The 24,877-nt window shown below is 45.9% G+C and overlaps 1 protein-coding gene across 1 annotated transcript in view; it reads right to left on the reverse strand.

The window, feature by feature from the left end:
* The window catches only part of LOC115470575 (golgin-45-like), a 40,060-nt gene extending 20,012 nt beyond the window's left edge, over nucleotides 1–20,048 (reverse strand). Inside the window, exons 1-4 of the mRNA XM_030203842.1 lie at nucleotides 19,975–20,048; nucleotides 8,315–8,763; nucleotides 6,669–6,868; nucleotides 4,001–4,129 (exon numbers count right to left, since the gene is read on the reverse strand). Of these exons, the coding sequence (XP_030059702.1) occupies nucleotides 4,001–4,129; nucleotides 6,669–6,868; nucleotides 8,315–8,763; nucleotides 19,975–20,002 (806 nt within the window). The 5' untranslated portion in view covers nucleotides 20,003–20,048. The remainder of the gene's footprint in view (nucleotides 1–4,000; nucleotides 4,130–6,668; nucleotides 6,869–8,314; nucleotides 8,764–19,974) is intronic.
* Between the last annotated feature and the right edge of the window lie 4,829 nt (nucleotides 20,049–24,877).

Raw genomic sequence — 24,877 nt, forward strand, 5'->3', positions numbered from 1 at the left:
AGAAACAAAATTAAAGTTTTGGATAGGCTAGTCAAAAGCCCTGACTTACAGTGGTGGAAATAAGTATTTGATCCCTTGCTGATTTTGTAAGTGTGCCCACTGACAAAGACATGAGCAGCCCATAATTGAAGGGTAGGTTATTGGTAACAGTGAGAGATAGCACATCACAAATTAAATCCGGAAAATCACATTGTGGAAAGTATATGAATTTATTTGCATTCTGCATTGGGAAATAAGTATTTAATCCCTCTGGCAAACAAGACCTAATACTTGGTGGCAAAACCCTTGTTGGCAAGCACAGCGGTCAGACGTCTTCTGTAGTTGATGATGAGGTTTGCACACATGTCAGGAGGAATTTTGGTCCACTCCTCTTTGCAGATCATCTCTAAATCATTAAGAGTTCTGGGCTGTCGCTTGGCAACTCGCAGCTTCAGCTCCCTCCATAAGTTTTCAATGGGATTAAGGTCTGGTGACTGGCTAGGCCACTCCATGACCCTAATGTGCTTCTTCCTGAGCCACTCCTTTGTTGCCTTGGCTGTATGTTTTGGGTCATTGTCGTGCTGGAAGACCCAGCCACGACCCATTTTTAAGGCCCTGGCGGAGGGAAGGAGGTTGTCACTCAGAATTGTACGGTACATGGCCCCATCCATTCTCCCATTGATGCGGTGAAGTAGTCCTGTGCCCTTAGCAGAGAAACACCCCCAAAACATAACATTTCCACCTCCATGCTTGACAGTGGGGACGGTATTCTTTGGGTCATAGGCAGCATTTCTCTTCCTCCAAACACGGCGAGTTGAGTTCATGCCAAAGAGCTCAATTTTTGTCTCATCTGACCACAGCACCTTCTCCCAATCACTCTCGGCATCATCCAGGTGTTCACTGGCAAACTTCAGACGGGCCGTCACATGTGCCTTCCGGAGCAGGGGGACCTTGCGGGCACTGCAGGAGTGCAATCCGTTATGTCGTAATGTGTTACCAATGGTTTTCGTGGTGACAGTGGTCCCAGCTGCCTTGAGATCATTGACAAGTTCCCCCCTTGTAGTTGTAGGCTGATTTCTAACCTTCCTCATGATCAAGGATACCCCACGAGGTGAGATTTTGCGTGGAGCCCCAGATCTTTGTCGATTGACAGTCATTTTGTACTTCTTCCATTTTCTTACTATGGCACCAACAGTTGTCTCCTTCTCGCCCAGCGTCTTACTGATGGTTTTGTAGCCCATTCCAGCCTTGTGCAGGTGTATGATCTTGTCCCTGACATCCTTAGACAGCTCCTTGCTCTTGGCCATTTTGTAGAGGTTAGAGTCTGACTGATTCACTGAGTCTGTGGACAGGTGACTTTCATACAGGTGACCATTGCCGACAGCTGTCTGTCATGCAGGTAACGAGTTGATTTGGAGCATCTACCTGGTCTGTAGGGGCCAGATATCTTACTGGTTGGTGGGGGATCAAATACTTATTTCCCTCTGCAGAATGCAAATAAATTCATATACTTTCCACAATGTGATTTTCCGGATTTAATTTGTGATGTGCTATCTCTCACTGTTACCAATAACCTACCCTTCAATTATGGGCTGCTCATGTCTTTGTCAGTGGGCAAACTTACAAAATCAGCAAGGGATCAAATACTTATTTCCACCACTGTAAATATAAGAGGATGCTGTGGCAAGACCTGAAAGGAGCAAATCATACACCAAAACCTATGAATGTATCATAATTAAAGCAGCTCCGCAAGAAAAAAAAAAAAAAGAGTGGGCTAAGATTAATCAACAGTTATATGAAAGACTGACATCAAGTAATAGGAAGCATTTGGTTACAATTATTGCTGCTAAATGTGGTGCAGCCAGTTATTAAGTTTAGGGGGGCAGTTACTTTTTCACATGGTTGATACCCGTGTTGGATAACTTGTTCCTTAAATACATGATAACATAAAAACTGTGCTGTGTTTACTCAGGTTCCCTTTGTCTAATATTATATTTTGTTTAGTTTAAAGATCAAAGGTCAGAAACCATTCAGTATGACAAATGCAATAACAGAGGAAATCAGGAGTGGACAAAAACTTTTTCACAGCACTGTACACACATGTATCTACCACCTAGCTTCACAGACATGACATTTGTCATCTGCTGGACATGGAATCTACATCATGTTAAATGTTTCATATTTGTAATTATATGAAATCCAGTACATTAGGGTTCAGAAAATACAATGTGCTAAGTTGTTTACAGTTTGGATCCTGGTACTAGACACCATCCTAAACCCTACATGAGTTGCTTGCCTGGGAGCTTACTGCTATTGCCAGCCCAGAGCTAGTGAAAGATATCCCCACTTCTGTTGCTATCACCCTAAGATACCACTTGCCAGCCCAGAGCTGACCAAAGAGGCAAAAAAGGATGATGGGAAACAAAAGAAAAAAAATGTTTTTTAAAAATAAATATATATAATATATATTAGTGCAGAAAAATGAGCAACCCCCCTCCCAAAAAAACAAACAAACAAACCCTCTTTCTCTCAAACTTTTGGCTACTGCACAAGCTCTAAGAAGAACTTGTGGTCTTTAAATAAATTTCTAGTAAAGAATTATATATCTTTCACACTATCTCCCTTTCACTTGTATTTGTACCACAAACATATTTAAACTCTCCTTTCTTCTAAAATATACATGTTTATATTTTTAAGACTGCTCCATATGCTTTATCACAAAAACCATTAACCATTTTAGAAGCCGCCCTCTGGACTGACTTGTTCTGATTATATCCTTTCAAGGTGCATTCTCCAGAACTGCACAAAGAGGGCCATTTTCAAAAGAAATTCCAAGGCAGAATTGTAATTTCCCGCTCATAACATTTAAAAAAACAAACAAAAAAAAAAACCCACATCCATCTCGCAGCCATTCTCAAATGGAACCCACGTACAAATCCCACCTTAATTCCTTTGTATGTTATTGTGAGCCCTCCAGGAACAGATAAACTACTGTACCTAAAGGTACACCACTATAACAGCCATCACACTTGCAGGTGTCTTATAAATTCAGGTACAGTAGGTATTTCTGTGTTCTAAGAGGGCTCACATATTTGTACAGAAATACAAGAGTTAAAAGTGGAAATTACATCTGGGTCCTGTTGTTCAAAGTCCACTGAACTGACCACTAGGCTATTCCTTCCTAACAGAGCAGCAAGCGTCACTTTCACTTCAGGGGGGGAGGAGGGGAAGAGGTCATGCTTTCATCCCTCCAGCTGTCGGCAGCTCAATTAGGGCACCTTTTTGTACCCTGGACGTGATTTAAACAGTATAAAGAAACGTCCTTCTTTGCCTCAGATGTTTCTTTCCATTCCCATTATCGCTGAAAGACGTCCTAATTTTGGGCCCACCGTAGTCCTGCCCAAAACACGCTTCCACATGCTCTGTTATCTGTACGAATTGTAGTGTAAACTGTCCAAATTCTGCCTTTCAAAGAAGTTTTTGGCAGATGGATTTTATTTTTGGCCATTTTGAGAAGTTCATCTGCTTTGAAAATGAGCAACATAGTATACTAAGATTGTATCCAAGCCTTATACATAGGCACTATTACTTCCTTTTTTCTGCTGATCACCCCTCTCCCTACACAGCCAAAGAAATAAATTAAAAACTATTATGTATTTACTTAGGTTCCCTTTGTCCAATATTAGATTTTGTTTAAAGATCAGAATCCATTCATATATGCAATAATAGTGGAAATCAGGAAGGGGGTGGGGTAAAAACAACTTTCATACCACTGAATACCACATTTAACTCTTGGTCACCCAGTCAAATTAATCAGATTTGTCTAAGATTTAACAGTAAAACCATGCTGCCTCAGATTTAGTGATCTGCTGTGTTCCAGAAAACTGAACTATCCCCTGTTTTTATGATATATGCAATGTAAAATAAGTTACGAGCCCTACAGATGAAAATAAATCTATATTAGGCTATGAAGTACTGCCTCCTTCTTGCAACACTGGAAAGAAAACATTGCAGCTCTTACTTTTGTGTGTTTATCATCTCATGTCGAAACTGTTCACGCTCATTCATCAGATCCTGAATTGCACTTTGAGCATCTCTGGTTTGACGCTGCAGAATCATCCTGACATTTTTCAACTCATCTGCCATAACTCTGTAAAATAACAGGACAAAGGAATCAGGCACAAACATTGTGTGTGTGCTAGCTCAGCAAATGGACCAACAAAAACTAGCATCAAATACATTTACTGAAAATTCCTGTTAACTTGTCTTTAAGTGTGACTTGCAAAAAAAAAAAAAAAAAAAAAAAAAAGATTCCACACCCTTGTACATTTTTCACTTTTTGCTATTTAAAAGCTCAACTCAAATTGCATTAAATCTACACAACATACTTCACACTTTCAGCACGAAACAATTCATCCAGTAGTTGTTGGGTCAGCTTAACTACTGTGGACTCCGGCTTATTTTGGACATTAAGATGATTTTTGGAAACAGTTAATTTATGTTTGCTTGCCAAAGGGTTTCTCATTCTTAGTTACTTGGTAAGAAATCATAAGAACTCCTTTTCTTCTTAACCTTGTGGCTTACTTATCCAAAATAGAATATTTATATTATAAATTGTGGCTTTAAAAATTTGTAATGGTTAGGGGGGCTGATCCCAACAATACAGGAGTAGTAATCAGGTCTTATTCCATGTAATGGTTGGGGGGGGGGGGGGGGTGATCCCACCAATACTTATTCCATGAGTATTGCATGGGCCACAGCTCAGTCTGGGAAACTCCTCCACCTTTGCTTTTGGCTGGTTGCTAAACCTTCGCAGATTGCACGAGCTGACATGCTGAACCGCCACGAGTTACCTGCATCAGTCACAGCCCCTTTTTTCAGACATACTGGAAACGAGGGAGATGGGGGGGGGGGGGGGGGGTGTAATCACTTCAGACCCCCTGACAGAGTCCAAATCTGATACAGCACTATAAGAATCAGAGAAGCAATACCGTTTTCCACATTTTGCTTTAAAGCACGTGCTGTGGCTTAAGGTAGTATCTGAGTGCTTTGCTTCCTCGCGTACTCACCCCTTCATTAAGAACTTATTTAGCATGTGGAATTTTGTAAAGGCTAAGACGAGTAGACAATCTATAGCGTCCTCTTTGGCTCCTATACAATTGGAGCCCGCTTGTGTGGATAATGCTAGTGGTTCTGCTTTTGCTCAATGACATTGTTTAGGTCTGCAACGTTTTAGGCAGCTTTTGGATGTGAAGGAGTTGTTGAGTTTTGAAGATTTGCAGGAGCAGTATCACCAGGCTGCTTGTGATCTTTTCCCTTATCTTCAAATTAAGCATTACATGGGAGCCCAGGGGTAGTTACGGGAAGACCCTGTTGTGGTTAGCATTGGGGAAACTGCACAATCCTTTGTCTATCCTATATAAAAGTTTTTGAGAGGCAAAGAGCTCCAGTACTTTAGCTTCATGTTACAGTGGGAAAAAGACGTGGGCGAATCCTTGGACATCGGCACGCGGAAATTGGTGTTCTGGGAGGTACAACGGGCATCGATCTGTGTGTTAAAGAGAATGTATATAAAGTGATATCTCATTGGTATTTAACACCTGTTCACCTGAAATGTATGTACCCAACATTAGTCTAAAGGTCTTTGTTGGAGTTGTGGCACAGAGAGGGGTACATGTTTATCATATATGGTGGGCTTAACAATCTTGGCAACAGGTGCTTTGTAAACTTGCACTGGGCTTGGGTCAGCCTCTTCCATTGTGTCCTAAGTTTTGCTTGTTGGGAGCTGGAATGCCACGAGGACATAAATGGCAGAGGAGGAGGTTAAAATGTAGGTCTCTCTTGGATGTCCGCTTTGAGACTGCAGCACATTGGAAGCAGCACACAGGACCTACTCTCTTGGACTGGTCTAATCGTGTTCAGATGGTGACAGAACTTGATAAACTTACTGACCATCGGAAGCGCTGTTTTGTTAAAGATACTGATGAATGAACACATTTGAAATTGATGTTACAGGACTTGGGAGGGAAGATAAGGGGTTACTTTTGTTGTTTAGGAGGGGGGGGGGGGGGTGTTATGTTTGTTTCTCGTTCTTTGTATGATGTTTTGCTGCTTCAGTTGCCTTTTTTCCCCAAAGCCTTATAATAAATATTTATTGAAAAAATAAAAAAAAGAAGAAAGTGCAAATTTGGGAAGAAGCTGTACTTTTAGTAGCTCCAGCTGTTGGACCCATTAAGGGTGAAAAGCACTGAGCACCATCTGGTACTGGACCCACCGATCTGGGAACTCAGACCCCAACCCAGCCTGAACCCAGCCTGTTTCCAAGGGGGAAGGGAAAAGTGTTCCAAAAGACCTGCTGCCTATAATATCCCTTCAACTCAGTCTATGCTCTATTGGAAATATGGGCCTACAGCCTTCCAGGAAGTGACCTTCTGTTGCACCAGCCCATGTACCTGCTCCAATTGGTCTAGCACAGATCAGAATAAGCAATTTTGGAACAGCAAGATATTAGAAATAAATACCATTGAACACATGACCAATTTGATATAACTTGATGCAGACTCTTCCTTACATCACTAGCAAGGCTCAAAGACAGTAACTTAGCAGCAGCATTGGCATAAAGAGCCAAATGATTTGTAGTAGTAGTAGTAGTATTTTTAATTTTCCTGTTGGCAATACTCTGTACTGACCTGCTTGCTAAGAACTTGCTGCGCCATACGTCACACTGTATAGACATCCGCTCCAACTGTTCAGACAGCTGAGCCATGTTCCGGCCCAGAGCTTCATTCTCAAGAATCAGCTGGTTTTTCTCTCGAGCCATGCGCTCAAAATGGTACTGCAGATCATCACCCATGGATGCAACTAATAGTTTCTTCAGCTCACGGTTCACCTAAATAAATAAATAAATAAATAAAAATGATGGTAAGCTATGACCGATCACCGCTTATACACTGTGGGCAGAAAACTATGCCTACCCACCACTTCCTGATACTCAACAGCCCCTCCCCAATGTTTACCCAAGAATTCAAAGATGGAAAGGGGTGCTAAACATTCCTGTTCTATCTGTACCCAGTGCTTCTCGGGCGACTGATCCATTAATGCTTTTAAAACTGCAGCCATGTAATACTGCCAGAGACTAGGGAGACCCATTCTCTCCATCTTGCATGTGTATTGTTACCCTGCTCAAGCGAATCTTGGGTCTTTTACCAGTCCATATAAAGTGGCGCAACATTTTGTCTCACTTTTTAAACTGTTGTCTTAGAACCTCAATGGGAAATGAGTAAAGTAAGACAGGAACCTAGGGAGAATCATTGTTTTAAGAACTGCTATTCTCCCTCCCCAAGTCAGGGTCAAATGTTACCAGGTGTCTAGCAATGACCTAATGGGTCAGAGGAACATAATTCAACTTATATAAATCCTGCATCCAGTTAAATATCAGAAACCTTTGACATTTTTCTGGAAGGGAAAATCCCTAAGCTCCTTCTCCTGGTTAATATGAAAGAGAAAGGCCTCTATAGCCAGAGTATTTCGCATATGCCTCAATCTCCTCCGACAATGGGAGAAGCGAGGCCTGTGGATTCTTGACAAACAACGTGTTGTCTGCATACACGAGCGCTTTATGCTCTAGACTTATAGCCAAAATCGTCTCAATTACCACATTCTGATGGATACTCTGGGTTAGGGGTTCAATGGCAAGGACACACAATAAGGGAGATACTGGGCAACTGTGCCGCACACTCCTGCAGAGGCAAAGGGGGGAGGAGTCGATCCCACTGACCATAATTTGACCAAAATGACCTCCCAGCCCAGTGTGCAACTATCTGCTGGAGGCAGAGAATACTGGTGAGCCCCAACGCTGTTCCATTCCTTATACTGTGATGTCACTGGGGTTCCAGATCTCTGTCTCCATCTGCTGGCATAACCCACTCATCTAGACCAGTCTAGCAGGATGAAAAGGAAAAAGTCTGGAGTTTGGGCCAATACTTAACTTTTAAGTGGTAGCCACCCTGGTTGAAAAATCAGGACCCATGTGTACACATAGTGATGTGGATTAGATAAGTGCATAATTTTTAGTTACATGAAAAAGAGTAATTTGATTTGCAAAATTTTAAGTAAAAAGGTGAGTAGGTCATGTAATCCTAGCTAGACTGTGCTTGCATTCAAAATATTACACTGAAAAGGTAAAAGTATTGCATTCCTTAACTTTACGTTGTACAAAGACATTCTGTATCTGGTACTGAGAATCTGAATTAGCAAGTTATGATTTTCTTCATTTAAACAGCTACATGAGGTAGCATTGCTGGCCTAGAATATTCAAAACATTCAAATAACTTACCTCTGTCTGTACTCTGAGTTGGTTGCAAAGGCCTTCTTTATCCTGTAGCAACTTCTTTTCTGAATTCTTCAATTTTCCAACTGCATTTTTCAGCTCTGCCAGCTCCTTCTTAGGATCACTCAATCCCTCTTTACTGCTTAGGACTTCTTTTGAGCGTCCAGTTAACTCAATTACCTTCACATTTTTGGCAGGAATGACATGACTTATAGCAGCTTTGGGAACCACAATACGTACAGCCTCAATCTCAACTGCCTTATCATCGTGTATTTTCCCAAGCTGAAGGACTCCAGGACTAAGAGATGGAGTAGGCACTGTCTTCTTTCGAGGGCTCAGATGGGCTTTGGTGTGACTTACAGGAACTACCTCCAAAGACTTAGGAGAAATCTCTGTTTCCATTCCATCTCCATGTCCACGAACAGGGGACGGTGTAAGCACTGGGTTAACTGATGCTGTGAGAAAGAAAAGATGTACCAGTTCCATAATATGGTTGAAGTATTTCCTGGCTTTTGACTGGCTAAAATAACCATGTGACAAGTCACTATGTATTGTTTCTCACTTGAGATATCAACTATATGCAATATAATCTTAAGCAAAAGCCTGGTAAAAGGGGAGGAATGAGATAAGGGAAGATAGTAGAGCAAGAACAAGGGCAAAAACTGAAAAACAAGTTAAGCAAAATAAGTAAAATACTAACTTAAGTAAATCAAATATCAGGAAACAAACATTCTTTTACCCCGGCTCCTACAAACTGTGGCTGACATGTTTTCAGAAAACTTTCCTGATTTATTAAAAAAAACAAACAAACCAAAAAGGCCTAGCCCAGTAGCAGTTCTGCACATGGTCATATTGAGGAGCTGGGCTGAGATGCTGCAGTAAGTGCTCACTTGGGAGGAGGGGAGGGAAAAGGGGATGACAGAAAGAACATCTGTCATCACTCAAGGCTAACACTAATGAACAGATTCATGGTTCACATTAATCAAGTTCCAGAAGGATCTGCAGTTTGTGGCCTCTGATGAAGGACTGTTGTTGGAATGGATGGGCTGAGTTTAAAGGGGGGAATGCAATAATATAGAAGTGAGCTCTAAGTTGGAAGAAACTGCTTGACACAGCTATCTATAAGATGGGGCAAATTTTCAACAGTTGTGATCACCAAGTTTAAATTTAAACCAATGCTGATATTTAAATATGTATGTTTATTTAACATCACTATATGGTAGCACTGAATATATCTGTAGTGTGGTGCCCTTCACTGCTGCTATCTGTTTAGGATGGGTCTCCAGAGGAGGAGTAGCCTAATGTTTAGAGCAGGGTGCTGAGAAGCAGGGAAGTCAGGGTCAAATCCTACTTCATCTCCTTAGGTTCTTGGACAACTCATTTAACCCCCCCCATTGCCTTTGGTGCAAACAGACTATAAGATCTCTAGGGACAGGAAAATACCTACAGTACTTGAATGTAACTCATCTTGAGCTATTACTGTTACGCTCTGCTACACTCCTCCAGAGGTGCAGCCTGCTCACGCAGGGTATGGGCATTCGAGGATGCGGCGGCCATCTTGGATGTGGTATCTCCAGGATAGGACGGCCATCTTGGAGTTGGCATCTCTGCTTGTGGCAGCCATCTTGGAGTTGAGCAGCTTCAGGAAGAAAGCCCATATTTGGGCGTAGAGCATCTCCTCTGATGGGGCAGCCATCTTGGAACAGCTGCACATGGTTGAGCCTAATCCCTGCATTATTTAAAGCCCTGTTTCCAGTCCTTCCATGCTTCGGCTTCTATTCGTGTAGAGGTTGTGGTCTTCATCTGTTCCAGTGTTTTCCTTTGTTCCTGACCTCAGATTGTTTACTGACCACGCGCTGTGTTGCTGCCTGCCCAGACCTTCGGACTGATTCTTGACTACACGTTGTGTTGCTGCCGGCCCAGACTTCGGACTGTTTTCTGTTTTTGCTGCTTCGCTGACTCCTTGCTCCGGGACTGTGTCTGCGCTCCCGCTTGTCTGGTCAGTGGTCACTCAACCCCGCTGGTTCCGGAAGTCCTGCCGGCCGCTTGAACCCAGGGGCTCAACTCCTGGGGGACAGTGGCTAAGTGCAGGTGAAGCTTGGGGTTGTCTGGCTGCCAGACCGAGCGCGGTGGCACTCCATCTTCGCTGTGCTCAGTCGGGGCACAAGGGCTCACATTCCCAATCATAACAATTACTGGATAAAAGCTTTTTGGCAAGGTAAAACCAGAAATATAGCTTATCTGTATAACAGCTGAATACTGCTGCTATACAGATAATATTTGTTTGCAGCTCTCATTCCACCCCCCACTACACAGGTAGCCCAGTATTTTCAGCCTAATACTGTCCATATAGGAGGTAATTTTATATGAACTCATTTTCGTGCATATATGGCCACATTTATGCTGGTCCACTTATGCACCAAAGCGCATGCTTTAACATGATGGTGCATAGTTTCTCCGAGGACAAGCAGGCTAGTTGTATTCCGACATCTGGGTGATGTCATCTGATGAAGCCCAGTGTGGTTGCTGACTAGCGAGATGATTATATAAATTTCTACCAGCGACCCACTGCGCATGCACTGGTGCCTTCCCACCTGATGCGTGGGCGCGAGTTCCTCGGTCTTTGTTTTTACGCAGAGCAGCGAGGAAGTGTCTTTGTGTTCTCCTCATAGTACATTTTTTCTTTGCTATTGCAGTGCCTTCCTGTGAAGGTATTTGTGTCCCTTTCGCAATTCTTTTATCCTTAAACTTTAATTTGACTTTTTTTCCCTTTTAGTTTATTTTTAGTATTTTCAGCTCTTAAAAGTTTCCTTTCTTTTTTGTGAGTCGCTAGGCCTGCTTAGGCCGGAGCGCTAACCTCAATTTGAATGCTGTCCATTTTTTTTAGGCTCCTCAAAGGCCAGTACATCGAACTCAATGGCTGCTCAGACTACCTACCACTGGGAGTGCACCAGAATCAATGAGGTCTCCATCTCTCTGACATCAGGTGCTGAAAGTAGGCCCCAGGACCGGTCAGGATCTGACCAGACACCAAGGGTGTGCACAGATTTGATGCCATCCTTGTCAGCACTAAAAGACTGCTATGCTGAGCATCGGGGGAAAATCAAGAAGCATAAGTATCAGTCCTCTTGGAAGCACGGTGCCAACAGCGTCAGGGCATAGGCATCGCCTGTATCCAAGAAGCACCGGCACTGGGAGACGTGCTCCCCCTCTTTGGTAGAAGTGCCAGTGTGCAAGACTCCAAGCGGTCAGGTTCCCACTTCTGGTATGACATGGTTCTTCTCAGGCTGCATTCATCCCAGCTCCCCCCCCCCCCCCCCAATGCCTTCCTTTGATAAGTGGTACCGAGCCATGCTCAGGGAGGAGCTGGCGCAGATGCGGCAGTTGCACTCCGCTCAGGCAGGCATCGAGGACGCTTGCACCAACTGTGAATCAGCCCCAGATTCTTCTTGAGGCTCCTACCGTGCCTGTGGAGAGATCCTTGGTGCCAGCACCTCAAAAGATGTTGACATTGACCCATGCAGTATCGCTTTCGACAACAGGGGAGGAAGCTTCCCCAGAGTCTGAGAGTAGGATTGTACCTCGGTGCCTTTCAGGGTGTGGATGTGGTTTCACTGAGCCAGGACAGGCACAGACTCACTCATTCCAGTGCTGGACAAGTTCATTAAGCAAAAGTCTGTAGTCTGCTTTTGAGACAAACATGGGAAAGTCACTGTTTTCTCTGAGATTGGCAGCATGGAAAGCTGCTACTCTTTGGGTTTTTGACAGATACTTGTGACCTGGATTAGCCACTGTGGGGAACAGAATACTGGGCCACATGGACCACTGGTCTGACCCAGAATGGCTATTCTTATGAGTACAGTGAAAATCTGAACGGGACCGCTCAAGGGATTCGGAAGACGACCCTCATTACTTCTTAGAGTCTTATGGGGTCCCTTCTCACCTCAAGAGGGACGTAAACCTCCACCAGAGAGTCTCTTTCACAGGTTGTCACGAAGATGGCTTCAGCCATCCCATTTAAGTTGGAGAGAGAGAAGGAGACCAGGGCAAAGATGTTATCTGTCCTGGATTATGAGTCGCCTTCCTAAGGAAGGGGTCATAGTACTGTACAAATCTGTGGTCAATAAGATGGTGGACCACTGTGTAACTTCTAAGATAACTGCCTTTTTGATTTTCTGTGGAGCAGAGTTTGCCCAACTCTGTAAAACGGCAAGGTAAAGTCAGACAGTATTTCAGTAGAATCTTATCTTAATATTCTACTTGCAAGCATAACAATAGGGAGGGGTGAAGGAGGTTAAGCCCTAGAACTATTCTGTGCAAAGATTTATGGTTGGAGGTCGTGAAACTGGTTTTGCTGGAACAAGTAAATCGAATGTGTTTAGATAAGGGGGGGGGGGCATCAGCAGAGACAGCAGATTCAGAATTGTCACATACACATAGTTAGAAAAAGGTATAAAAGGAATAGTTTATCACTACATAACCAGGAACCTTGCTAGCATTGCGTTTTGCTTCAGGCTGGTAAATTCCTCCACAGGAACATAGAAAGGAAAAAGACTATTTGTATATACTATTTATGAATTGTAATTAGCAAAGGAGAAATTAGATATCTATTTTCTTATTTGTAATAAGCTTCTATGATAAATTTATGATTGGCTAATGGTGTAACTCTTCCTGTGTTCTTGAATCCAAATTATTTTATCCAGGGAATATTCATAGTTATAAGGCTAAACACAGCCAAGGAGTTTTTCTCCAAGCAAAGAGAACTTCTCTAAGGCTGTAGTCCCCTCCCCAGGGCCAGGAGTCAGGATTACAGTACCATTGCACCATATCCTTAAAGATGCACTGATGAAGAACGTGGACACGCAGTATCATATCCAGAAGGCACAACTGCCTGATCACTCTGGTTGTCGACCCCGCCCTCAAACGAGCTAGGAGCTCCAGGACTCATGTTTTGGCTCCCTCAGCTTGGACACTAGACTCATTTGGGAGGAAAATTTATCAGGCCTCGATGTTTATTGCCCACATCCAGTCCTATCAGCTCTACATGAGCATTTACTTAATCTTTGCTATGCAGTACACTTTAGTCTTGTGGATTCTCTCCCTCAGGAGCAGACCGCAGAGCTTGGCCAGTAAGCAGCTGGAGTGCAGACAGTATCTGGCCAGGGACACTTACAATTCTTTTGATATAATGTTCAGACTCTCCGCCATGGGTGTGGGGATGTGCAGACTCTCATGGCTGCATGTTTCTGACCTAGAACCAGCAGTTCAGGAGAGGTTGGCAGATGTACCTTTCTGAGGACATAATCATTTTAGGGATAAAGTGCAGGAAGTCACCGGCCTATGGGTAAGGGAGGCTGAATCTTTTCCAGGAAAAATAGCCTCTTCTAACCTTGTACAGGAAATTTCCGCCTTTCTATAGGCCAATGCAATCAAACCCATGCCACCATGGAAAAAAGGGAAGGGATTCTATTCAAGGTATTTCCTTGTGCCCAAAAAAGATGAGGGGGATTTTGTCCCATTCTAGACCTAAGGGTCCTGAGCAAATTCCTTCTCAAGGAAAAGTTAAGGGTAATTTCGCTGGGCACCCTACTTCCCATGATTCAGGAAAAAGATTTGGCTATGCTTTCTGGACTTAAAGGATGCCTGTACCCACATTTCAATGTGTCTCACATTCCGAGTAGGGAAACACCACTACCAGTATTGCGTTCTGCCGTTTGGCCTCGTGTCAGCTCCCAGGGTATTCAGCAAGTGTCTAGCAGTAGTTGCAGCATGCTTGTGCAGACTGGGAGTAAAATGTTTCCATATCTGGACAATTGGCTGGTCAACAGCACATCACAGGAGAGAGTGACAGAATTAATGCGCCTAACTATTCGGGTGTTGGAGCTATTAGGGTTTATAGCTCCCACCTTCTCCCGGTTCAACGATTGGAGTACATAAGAGCCCTGCTCAATACATTGCAAGCGCGGGTTTTTCTTTCCGAAGTGAGAGCAGAGGCCTCAATAACACTCGCCTCGCAGGTCTGAAGCAGAAAGCAGGTCACAGTTCGGCAAATGTTGAGATTAATGAGCCACATGGCTCATTTCCATTTGAAAGAGGCCCAGTGGACCCTAGGTTTCCAGTAGTCTCAGGCAGCTGGAAATCTAGTAAATGCCATCCAGATTCCTCCACAGTTGACTCATGCCCTTCTCTGGTAGGCAATTTGGTTGAATTTGACTGTGGGACTGCCATTCCAATTTCCACCTCTTCAGAAGGTGTTAACAATGAATGTATCCAACTTGGGATGGGGAGCTCACATAGATGGGTTTCACACTCAGGGGACTTGGTCTGCTCAGGAAACATCTTATCAATCAACTACCTTGAAATCAAGACCATTTGGAATGTTCTAAAAGCTTTCAAAGACTGGCTACAGAATCAACTTATTCTTATTCAAATGGACAACCAGGTTGCAATATTCTATGTGAACAAGCAGAGTATGGGATCCTACCCCTTGTATCAGGAGGCAGTGGGAATGAAGCAGTGGACCCTCCTTCATGGAATGGTCTTCCAAGCAATGTCTCTAGAAGGAAAGGACAACTACCGTGATGACAGACTGAGCAGGGTTTTGCAACCGCACAACTGGTCTCTTAACATGGGTATAGCCCACAAGAACTTCCTAGAGTGGGGCACCCCCTCGGTGGATCTTTTTGCCACTCATCTCAACAACAAAGTTCCCAGGTCTGTTCCAGGCTCAGGTCACAGAGCACACTAGCATTGGATGCCTTTCTCCTCCATATGGGGGTGGGGAAGAAAGAGGAGTTATTCTGTATGCATGTTCTTCAATAGCTCTCATACAGAAGACTTTGCTGAAACTCAAGCAAGACCATGAAACTATGATCCTAATCGCCTCTTATTGGCTGAGGCAGATCTGGTTTCCTCTTTTTCTGGAGCTGTCCTCCAAAGATCTGTGGAGATTGAAATGTTTTTGGATAAAACCAGCCTTGAACCTGTAACCTTCAGGCTGAAAGGCCAGCCACCCTCCTGAAAAAAACTAGTTTGATGTAAACAGTACACACAGAGCAAATGCCACCAGGGCAGCACAGAGGGTGCAGGATTACCATGGAAACCTGAGAGGCCTGCACTAGCCTCAAAATGTAACATTTCTTACAGAAACATGGAGTCAACAGCCCTAAGCCTGACTAACTAAAACTGTACTGCCATGCTCTGAGAAAGGGGAAGAGGGAAAGAGTGAAAAACCTAGAGTAGGAGGATCCTTAATCCTGATCCCTTTCTCCCTTCCATTAATGATGTACATACACCCTGAACCTCCTCAAGGACAGTCCAGAAATATTCTTAGTGTAAATCACCCAGTGAAGCACAGGCATCTCTACAAGAAGACTTTCATCAGTACTTTCCAAGCTGCAGCTTAAGGCTCTCACTGCCACAGAACAGCTGCAGAGGACTAATGGGTCTCTGACCTCGCCCCTGGAAAGCTGTGGGAGACCTGAGGACTCACAGAGGAGTCTGCAAACCTACCCAGGCCTCCTTTCTTAGAAGCCCTTAAATATCAAATATGAACAAACTGGGAGTGATCCACCCCAGTTCCCCAGTCACACTTCTGAAAAGCCTACATATAAAACTGCCTGAATCGCAAGCAAATCAGGCCCCAGGGGAGCGCTGGGGCTTCAGCATTGCCATGTGGCATGGCAAGAAAGCCCGCCTCAAGTGCGAACGCACACCCAAAAAAACAACTGCCCTGCGCCCACCAAAATGACCTGGGAGGGAAGGAGCACACCGCTCCACAGAGTTGGGCTGTACAGTGGATTTCCAGCACAGGACTCTGCAGCAGCCCAGTGGCTCCCACACTGGGAGCCGCTTTTGCTCTGCCCCACCGGCGCAGATAGGATATCGACTACTCACCTCCCTCGGGAATCGCTGTCAAATGCCAAGTCGGTCCTCACACCATTCAGCCGGTACTGCAAACCGGCATGAGCTTGCCGTGCTGGACAAATCAGACTGAGGAGATATATATATATATTTTTTGTAAAGGCAGGAGAAGACGCTGGAGCAAAAGAAACCTCAGACTCCTTTTAAGGTCAGTTGAGGACCACAAACCCCAGTCAGGCAGAGAGGAGGGGTTGATGGGGGAGGAAGGGAGGGATCTGGCACCACTGGGTGTGCACCCAAGTCTCAAGACCGGGACACCTCAGACCCCAGAGGCTTGTCTAGACCTAGGGGACCAGGCCAGGAACCAATCAATCCAGAGCTGCACAGATATGACCATCCACCTGCTAGATAGAGATAATACTGAAATTAAGGTGACTGCTGCACATGACCACATACAGTAAACCTCTGAAGTTCTATCTCCACCTGCTGGTAGACGGACATAACCCACAAGTCTCTGGATTGATCTGTGGGATGCAATGGAATGGAATGTTTTGCAACCCTCATCATGCAGAACAAGAGATTCCTTCTGTATCCCAACCTCCAATCCCTGACCCTCACAGCTTGGACGTTGAGAGCATAGAATTTGAATGCTTAGATTAGATATAGGGTGTCTCTCGCATCTTGCTGGCTTTCAGGAAAAACTCCACTAAGAGACGTTACTCATTTAATTGGAGGCGGTTTGGTGTGTGAGCAAGATTTTAGATCCCCTCAGTTGTTTGAATATCTCCTACACATCTTCAAGTCTAGTTTGAAAACCAACTCTGTAAGAGTTCATTTCAAAGCAATTAGCGCTTATCTCCGTGCAGGAGTAAGCCCATCTCTGTACATGTCTCGTTTTGAATACTGTGAGCCCTTGGGTCCTGCTGGAGGCGGAGAAACCACTGGCCTCCAAAGGACGACAGCCGGACAACCCCTAACTTCACCCGCAGCGACCACCGTTCACTGGGAGTTGAACCCCCAGCTGCAGGCGGCCAACGGGACTTCAGGAACCACAGGGGTTGGTGGACTGGCCTGAAGAGAGAGGCAGGAGCAAGCAGAGATGGTCAGAACCAAGCAGTAGTCAGGGCTGGCAGCAAACAAGGATAGTCAGGAACAAGCAGTAGTCAGGGCTGGCAGCAAACAAGGATAGTCAGGAACAAGCAGTAGTCAGGGCTGGCAGCAAACAAGGATAGTCAGGAACAAGCAGTAAAGTCCAGAACCAGGAATACAGACAACAGATCCACGCACACTGCAACTACCCTGGAACAGAGTAGTAGCCGAAGCTAAGAAGGGCTGAAGGCAGGGCTTTCTGAGTCAACCATACTCAGCTGTATCCAACATGGCTGCCCCCATAGGAGATCCTCCCAAGACCAAATATGGAGTTGCTTCCTGTTCTCGTTACTACAAGATGGCTGCCCTCTCCTGAGCTAGCCAAGATGGCTGCTGCCCTTGCTCCAAGTCGGATGACAGCTGCTGGACTAGGAAAACCAAAACATGGCTGATTCCTCTGAGTTAACCAAGATGGTCGTGGTCTTGCTCCAAGCTAGATGATGGCTGCCAGGCTTAGGAAACCGAACCAAACCTTCCTAAGCCTGATCCTCCGCCCTTTCTGAGGAGCCTTTCTGAGGAGCCCGTGGCCGGTCCCAGTCGGGGGGAGCGCCGAACAGGTGAGGAATGTGACAGTACAGCCTCTAGATGTTCGCTTTATGAAAGATTTGATGTTAAAGTCTCCTGTAAAACCTCCAAATGTGTCATAGATCTCAAAGTTGTCCTCACCCAGCTGATAAAAGTTCCTTTTGAGCCACTTGATTACTGTCATCTAAAGTATTTGACCTGGAGAGTTATGTTTTTGGTCGCGGTTACTTCGGCTTGCAGGGTCTGCGAGTTTCAGGCCAATTTAGCTGATCCCCCTTATGCTAAGTTTCACCTCAATAGAGCAGCTTTCCACATGCACCCTAAGGTCATCATAATAAGTCAATCGTTTTTCCAACATTTCCCCCAAAACTATATGCTCATCTTGGTGAGAGTGCACTGCATACCTTAGATTGCAAGTGAGCCTTACTCTTCTGTCTGGAGTGGCCTAAAGTCTATAGACAGTCCACCCAACATTTGTTTCTTTGAACCCAAACTGGACAGGGGTAGCTATCAGCAAAAGCACGATTTCTAATTGGATAGATTACATTTCCTTCACATGCCCAGGCTGGGCTGACTCTAAGTGTCATGTCAAGGCTCATAATGTCAGAGCCATGGAGATGATGGTAGCCCACTCAAAGTCAACCTCCATAGAAGAGATCTGCAAAGTTGTGATGTGATCATCTCTACACACATTCACATCTCATTACTGCCTTGAACAGGATACCTGATGTGATGGTAGTACTGAAGAATTTGTTCTGTGTCTAGAATCCAACTCCACCCACCTGTCCAGTTTTCTTTGGTTCCAAGCTGCACCTTCACAACTAGTATGTACGTAGTTTCAGGTTTCAGGTTAATTGACTTTGAGGCCTCAATGTTTTGAATCCCTATTGTCCTAGTGTTGTTTTCAGTGAGCCTGGTAGCTATGGATTCCCAGATGTGAGAATACAACTGGCCTGATTGCCCTCAGAGAGAACGAAGTTACTCACCTGTAGCAGATGTTCTCCAAGGACAACAGGCCAAGTACTCCCACATATCCTCCCACCTTCCCCTGTAGTTGTATTCTTTAGCTATTTTACATGACCGAGGAACCAGCACTCGTGCATTGGGTGGGAATGCACTAGTGCATGCACAGTGGGATGCTGCTAGAAATTTCTATGAACATCTAGCTAGTAAGCGCCCGCACTGGGCTCCATTGGACGATATTACCCAGGTGTCAGAATACTTGGCATGCTGTCCTCTGAAAATACCTGCTACAGGTGAGTAGCCTTGCTTTACTGATAGGTGTTTTGAGGGGCAGAGTATGGCCAGGGTTCACAAGTATGTGCATAGATTATGCTAATTTATGCACATACTTAATTAATTCAAAGCTTATACATATGTTCTCCAGATGGTATAAATGTCTGTTAACTACAATTTCTGCCTCTTATACTATTTCACAAAGACAACTATAAATAAATTAATAAATAAACTAGACATTTGTGGGACTCATTTTCAAAGCACTTACACTTACAAAGTTCATAGATTACTATGTAACTTTGTAAGTCTAAGTGCTTTGATAACACACCTCCATGTGCCTTTATAAAATAGCTCCTAAGAATGTGTCTACTTGCCCTCTAAAGTAGGCACCCCTTTATATAATTACTTTCATAGTGGTTGAAAATACATGGATAGGGAAGCTATACATTTACAAGCTGCTGGTAAAACTAACTTTCTTTGAAAGCTGTCCCTTAAGTATTTAGGTAGTATAGTAGGGTCTGTCAGGGACCATGCTACGGCAGCTATGGACATAAGGGGGTACTAGGTTCCATCATATACGTGCATTCTGTAAAGCTGCAGGGACGTAGGCTGTACTTACAATCAGTGGTACAACAATGTGTGGACCACAACTGTCCTTGTAGTGGCAGTATCGCAGAAGACTCACCCAGCCAGGACACTATCACCCCTGCTTCCTCCCTAAACATTTCTAGCCCCTTTTTTGTGTTATTAGCTAAAGAAGGTGGATGTAGAGTGAGAAGATGAATTCTTATCTTTAAATACAGCAGAGGATCTGGTAGTTAATCTAGTGTCTGAAAATGTTCTCCCAAGCAGAAATTCAGCACCCCTTTGATTCTCTATATACAAACACTTACTCTTTTCTAGTATCTGAAGAGATGTCATTTTTCACCAGCTGTTGAAATTCCACTCACAGAAGACAAAAAAGTGCTGGTAATTTTCAAGCTGTAATAAATACAAATACACGTCACTTTTTTTTTTTTTTAAATATGCTTCCAAAAAAACAAAAGCAAGCAATGTTTCAGTGTATCAAAGAAAGATGCAATGGTGTGCATAACAGACTCTTACAGATCCCAAAGGGAGTTTTGGATCTGGGATAGTAATATGTTAAATCTGAGCTGTTTCATGCCACTTGAAACAACTGAAGAATGTTACAGGCTCGAACTATCACAGAGGAAGATAAAGCGAATGCTACATACCTGTAGAAGGTATTCTCCGAGGACAGCAGGCTGATTGTTCTCACTGATGGGTGACGTCCACGGCAGCCCCTCCAATCGGAACTTTACTAGTAGAGGCCTTTGCTAGTCCTCGCGCGCCCATGCGCGGCCGTCTTCCCGCCCGAACCGGCTCGTGTTTGTCAGTCCCATATGTAGCAAGACAAAGACAAGGGAAGACACAACTCCAAAGGGGAGGCGGGCGGGTTTGTGAGAACAATCAGCCTGCTGTCCTCGGAGAATACCTTCTACAGGTATGTAGCATTCGCTTTCTCCGAGGACAAGCAGACTGATTGTTCTCACTGATGGGGTATCCCTAGCCCCCAGGCACACTCAAAACAACAAACATGGTCAATTGGGCCTCGCAACAGCGAGGACATAACTGAGATTGACCTAACAATTTATCCAACTAACTGAGACTGTAGCCTGGAACAGAATAAACATGGGCCTAGGGAGGTGGAGTTGGATTCTAAACCCCGAACAGATTCTGAAGTACTGACTGCCCGAACCGACTGTCGCGTTGGGTATCCTGCTGCAGGCAGTAATGAGATGTGAATGTGTGGACAGATGACCACGTCGTAGCTCTGCAGATCTCTTCTATAGTGGCTGACTTCAAGTGGGCTACCGACGCTGCCATGGCCCTAACATTATGAGCCGTGACATGACCCTCAAGAGCCAGCCCAGGCTGGGCGTAAGTGAAGGAAATGCAATCTGCTAGCCAATTGGATATGGTGCGTTTCCCCACAGCCACTCCCCTCCTGTTGGGATCAAAAGAAACAAACAATTGGGCGGACTGTCTGTTGGGCTGTGTCCGCTCCAGACAGAAGGCCAATGCTCTTTTGCAGTCCAATGTGTGCAGCTGACGTTCAGCAGGGCAGGAATGAGGAGGGGGAAAGAATGTTGGCAAGACAATTGACTGGTTCAGATGGAACTCCGACACAACCTTTGACAAGAACTTAGGGTGAGTGCGGAGGACTACTCTGTTATGATGAAATTTGGTGTAAGGGGCCTGGGCTACCAGGGCCTGAAGCTCACTGACTCTACGAGCTGAAGTAACTGCCACCAAGAAAATGACCTTCCAGGTCAAGTACTTCAGATGGCAGGAGTTCAGTGGCTCAAAAGGAGGTTTCATCAGCTGGGTGAGAATGACATTGAGATCCCATGACACTGTAGGAGGTTTGACGGGGGGCTTTGACAAAAGCAAACCTCTCATGAAGCGAACTAAAGGCTGTCCTGAGATCGGCTTACCTTCCACACGGTAATGGTATGCACTGATTGCACTAAGGTGAACCCTTACAGAGTTGGTCTTGAGACCAGACTCAGACAAGTGCAGAAGGTATTCAAGCAGGGTCTGTGTAGGACAAGAGCGAGGATCTAGGGCCTTGCTGTCACACCAGACGGCAAACCTCCTCCATAGAAAGAAGTAACTCCTCTTAGTGGAATCTTTCCTGGAAGCAAGCAAGATGCGGAAGACACCCTCTGACAGACCCAAAGAGGTAAAGTCTACGCTTTCAACATACAGGCCGTGAGAGCCAGAGACTGGAGGTTGGGATGCAGAAGCGCCCCTTCGTCCTGTGTGATGAGGATCGGAAAACACTCCAATCTCCACGGTTCTTCGGAGGATAACTCCAGAAGAAGAGGGAACCAGATCTGACGCGGCCAAAAAGGAGCAATCAGAATCATGGTGCCTCGGTCTTGCTTGAGTTTCAAAGTCTTCCCGACCAGAGGTATGGGAGGATAAGCATACAGGAGACCCTCCCCCCAGTCCAGGAGGAAGGCATCCGGTGCCAGTTTGCCGTGGGCCTGAAGCCTGGAACAGAACTGAGGGACCCTGTGGTTGGCTCAAGATGCAAAGAGATCTACCAAGGGGGTGCCCCACACCTGGAAGATCTGTCGCACTATTCGGGAGTTGAGCGACCACTCGTGAGGTTGCATAATCCTGCTCAACCTGTCGGCCAGACTGTTGTTTACGCCTGCCAGATATGTGGCTTGGAGCACCATGCCGTGACGGCGAGCCCAGAGCCACATGCTGACGGCTTCCTGACACAGGGGGCGAGATCCGGTGCCCCCCTGCTTGTTGATGTAATACATGGCAACCTGGTTGTCTGTCTCAATTTGGATAATTTGGTGGGACAGCCGATCTCTGAAAGCCTTCAGAGCGTTCCAGACCGCTCTTAACTCCAGGAGATTGATCTGCAGATCGCGTTCCTGGAGGGACCAGCTTCCCTGGGTGTGAAGCCCATCGACATGAGCTCCCCACCCCAGGAGAGATGCATCCGTAGTCAGCACTTCTTGTGGCTGAGGAATTTGGAAAGGACGTCCCAGAGTCAAATTGGACCAAATCGTCCACCAATACAGGGATTTGATAAAACTCGTGGACAGGTGGATCACGTCTTCTAGATCCCCAGCAGCCTGAAACCACTGGGAAGCTAGGGTGCATTGAGCAGATCGCATGTGAAGGCGGGCCATGGGAGTCACATGAACTGTGGAGGCCATGTGGGCCCAGCAATCTCAACATCTGCCGAGCTGTGATCTGCTGGGACGCTCGCACCCGCGAGACGAGGGACAACAAGTTGTTGGCTCTCGACTCTGGGAGATAGGCACGAGCCGTCCGAGAATCCAGCAGAGCTCCTATGAATTCTAGTCTCTGTACTGGGAGAAGATGGGACTTTGGATAATTTATCACAAACCCCAGTAGCTCCAGGAGGCGAATAGTCATCTGCATGGACTGTAGAGCTCCTGCCTCGGATGTGTTCTTCACCAGCCAATCGTCGAGATAAGGGAACACATGCACTCCCAGCCTGCGAAGCGCCGCTGCTACTACAGCCAGGCACTTCGTGAACACTCTGGGCGCAGAGGCGAGCCCAAAGGGTAGCACACAGTACTGGAAGTGACGTGTGCCCAGCTGAAATCGCAGATACTGTCTGTGAGCTGGCAGTATCGGGATGTGCGTGTAGGCGTCCTTCAAGTCCAGAGAGCATAGCCAGTCGTTTTCCTGAATCATGGGAAGAAGGGTGCTCAGGGAAAGCATCCTGAACTTTTCCTTTACCAGATATTTGTTCAGGGCCCTTAGGTCTAGGATGGGACGCATCCCCCGTTTTCTTTTCCACAAGGAAGTACCTGGAATAGAATCCCAGCCCTTCTTGCCCGGATGGCACGGGCTCGACCGCATTGGCGCAGAGAAGGGCGGAGAGTTCCTCTGCAAGTACCTGCTTGTGCTGGAAGCTGTAGGACTGAGCTCCTGGTGGGCAATTTGGAGGTTTGGAAACCAAATTGAGGGTGTATCCTTGCCAGACTATTTGGAGAACCCACTGGTCGGAGGTTATGAGAGGCCACCTTTGGTGAAAAACTTTCAACCTCCCCCCGACCGGCAGATCGCCCGGCACTGACACATTGATGTCGGCTATGCCCTGCTGGAGCCAGTCAAAAGCTCGTCCCTTGCTTTTGCTGGGGAGCCGAGGGGCCTTGCTGAGGCGCACGCTGCTGACGAGAGCGAGCGAGCGCGCTGGGGCTTAGCCTGGGGCCGCAGGCTGTCGAGAAGGAGGATTGTACCTACGCTTACCAGAAGAGTAGGGAACAGTCTTCCTTCCCCCATAAAAACGTCTACCTGTGGAGGTAGAAGCTGAAGGCTGCTGGCGGGAGAACTTGTCGAAAGCGGTATCCCGCTGGTGGAGCTGCTCTACCACCTGCTCGACCTTCTCTCCAAAAATATTATCCGCACGGCAAGGCGAGTCCGCAATCCGCTGCTGGATCCTATTCTCCAGGTCGGAGGCACGCAGCCATGAGAGTATGCGCATCACCACACCTTGAGCAGCGGCCCTGGACGCAGCATCAAAGGTATCATATACCCCTCTGGCCAGGAATTTTCTGCACGCCTTCAGCTGCCTGACCACCTCCTGAAACAGCTTGGCTTGCTCAGAAGGGAGCTTGTCCACCAAGCCCGCCAACTGCCGCACATTGTTCCGCATGTGTATGCTCGTGTAGAGCTGGTAAGACTGAATTTTGGCCACGAGCATAGAGGAATGGAAGGCCTTCCTCCCAAAGGAGTCTAAGGTTCTAGAGTCTTTGCCCAGGGGCGCCGAAGCATGCTCTCTAGAGCTCTTAGCCTTCTTTAGGGCCAAATCCACAACTCCAGTCGTGAGGCAACTGAGTGCGCATCAGCTCTGGGTCCCCATGGATCCGGTACTGGGACTCGATCTTCTTGGGAATGTGGGGATTACTTAAAGGCTTGGTCCAGTTCGCCAGCAATGTCTTTTTTAGGACATGATGCATGGGTACTGTGGACGCTTCCTTAGGTGGAGAAGGATAGTCCAGGAGCTCAAACATTTCAGCCCTGGGCTCGTCCTCCCACACCCACGGGAAGGGGAATGGCCGTAGACATCTCCTGGACAAAGGCCGCAAAAGACAGACTCTCGGGAGGAGAAAGCTGCCTTTCAGGGGAGGGAGTAGGATCAGAAGGAAGGCCATCAGACTCCTCGTCAGAGAAATATCTGATGCTCTCCTCCTCCTCCCATGAGGCCTCACCTTCGGTGTCAGACACAAGTTC

This window comes from Microcaecilia unicolor, chromosome 5 (assembly GCF_901765095.1).
Source record: "Microcaecilia unicolor chromosome 5, aMicUni1.1, whole genome shotgun sequence".
Taxonomy (NCBI): domain Eukaryota; kingdom Metazoa; phylum Chordata; class Amphibia; order Gymnophiona; family Siphonopidae; genus Microcaecilia; species Microcaecilia unicolor.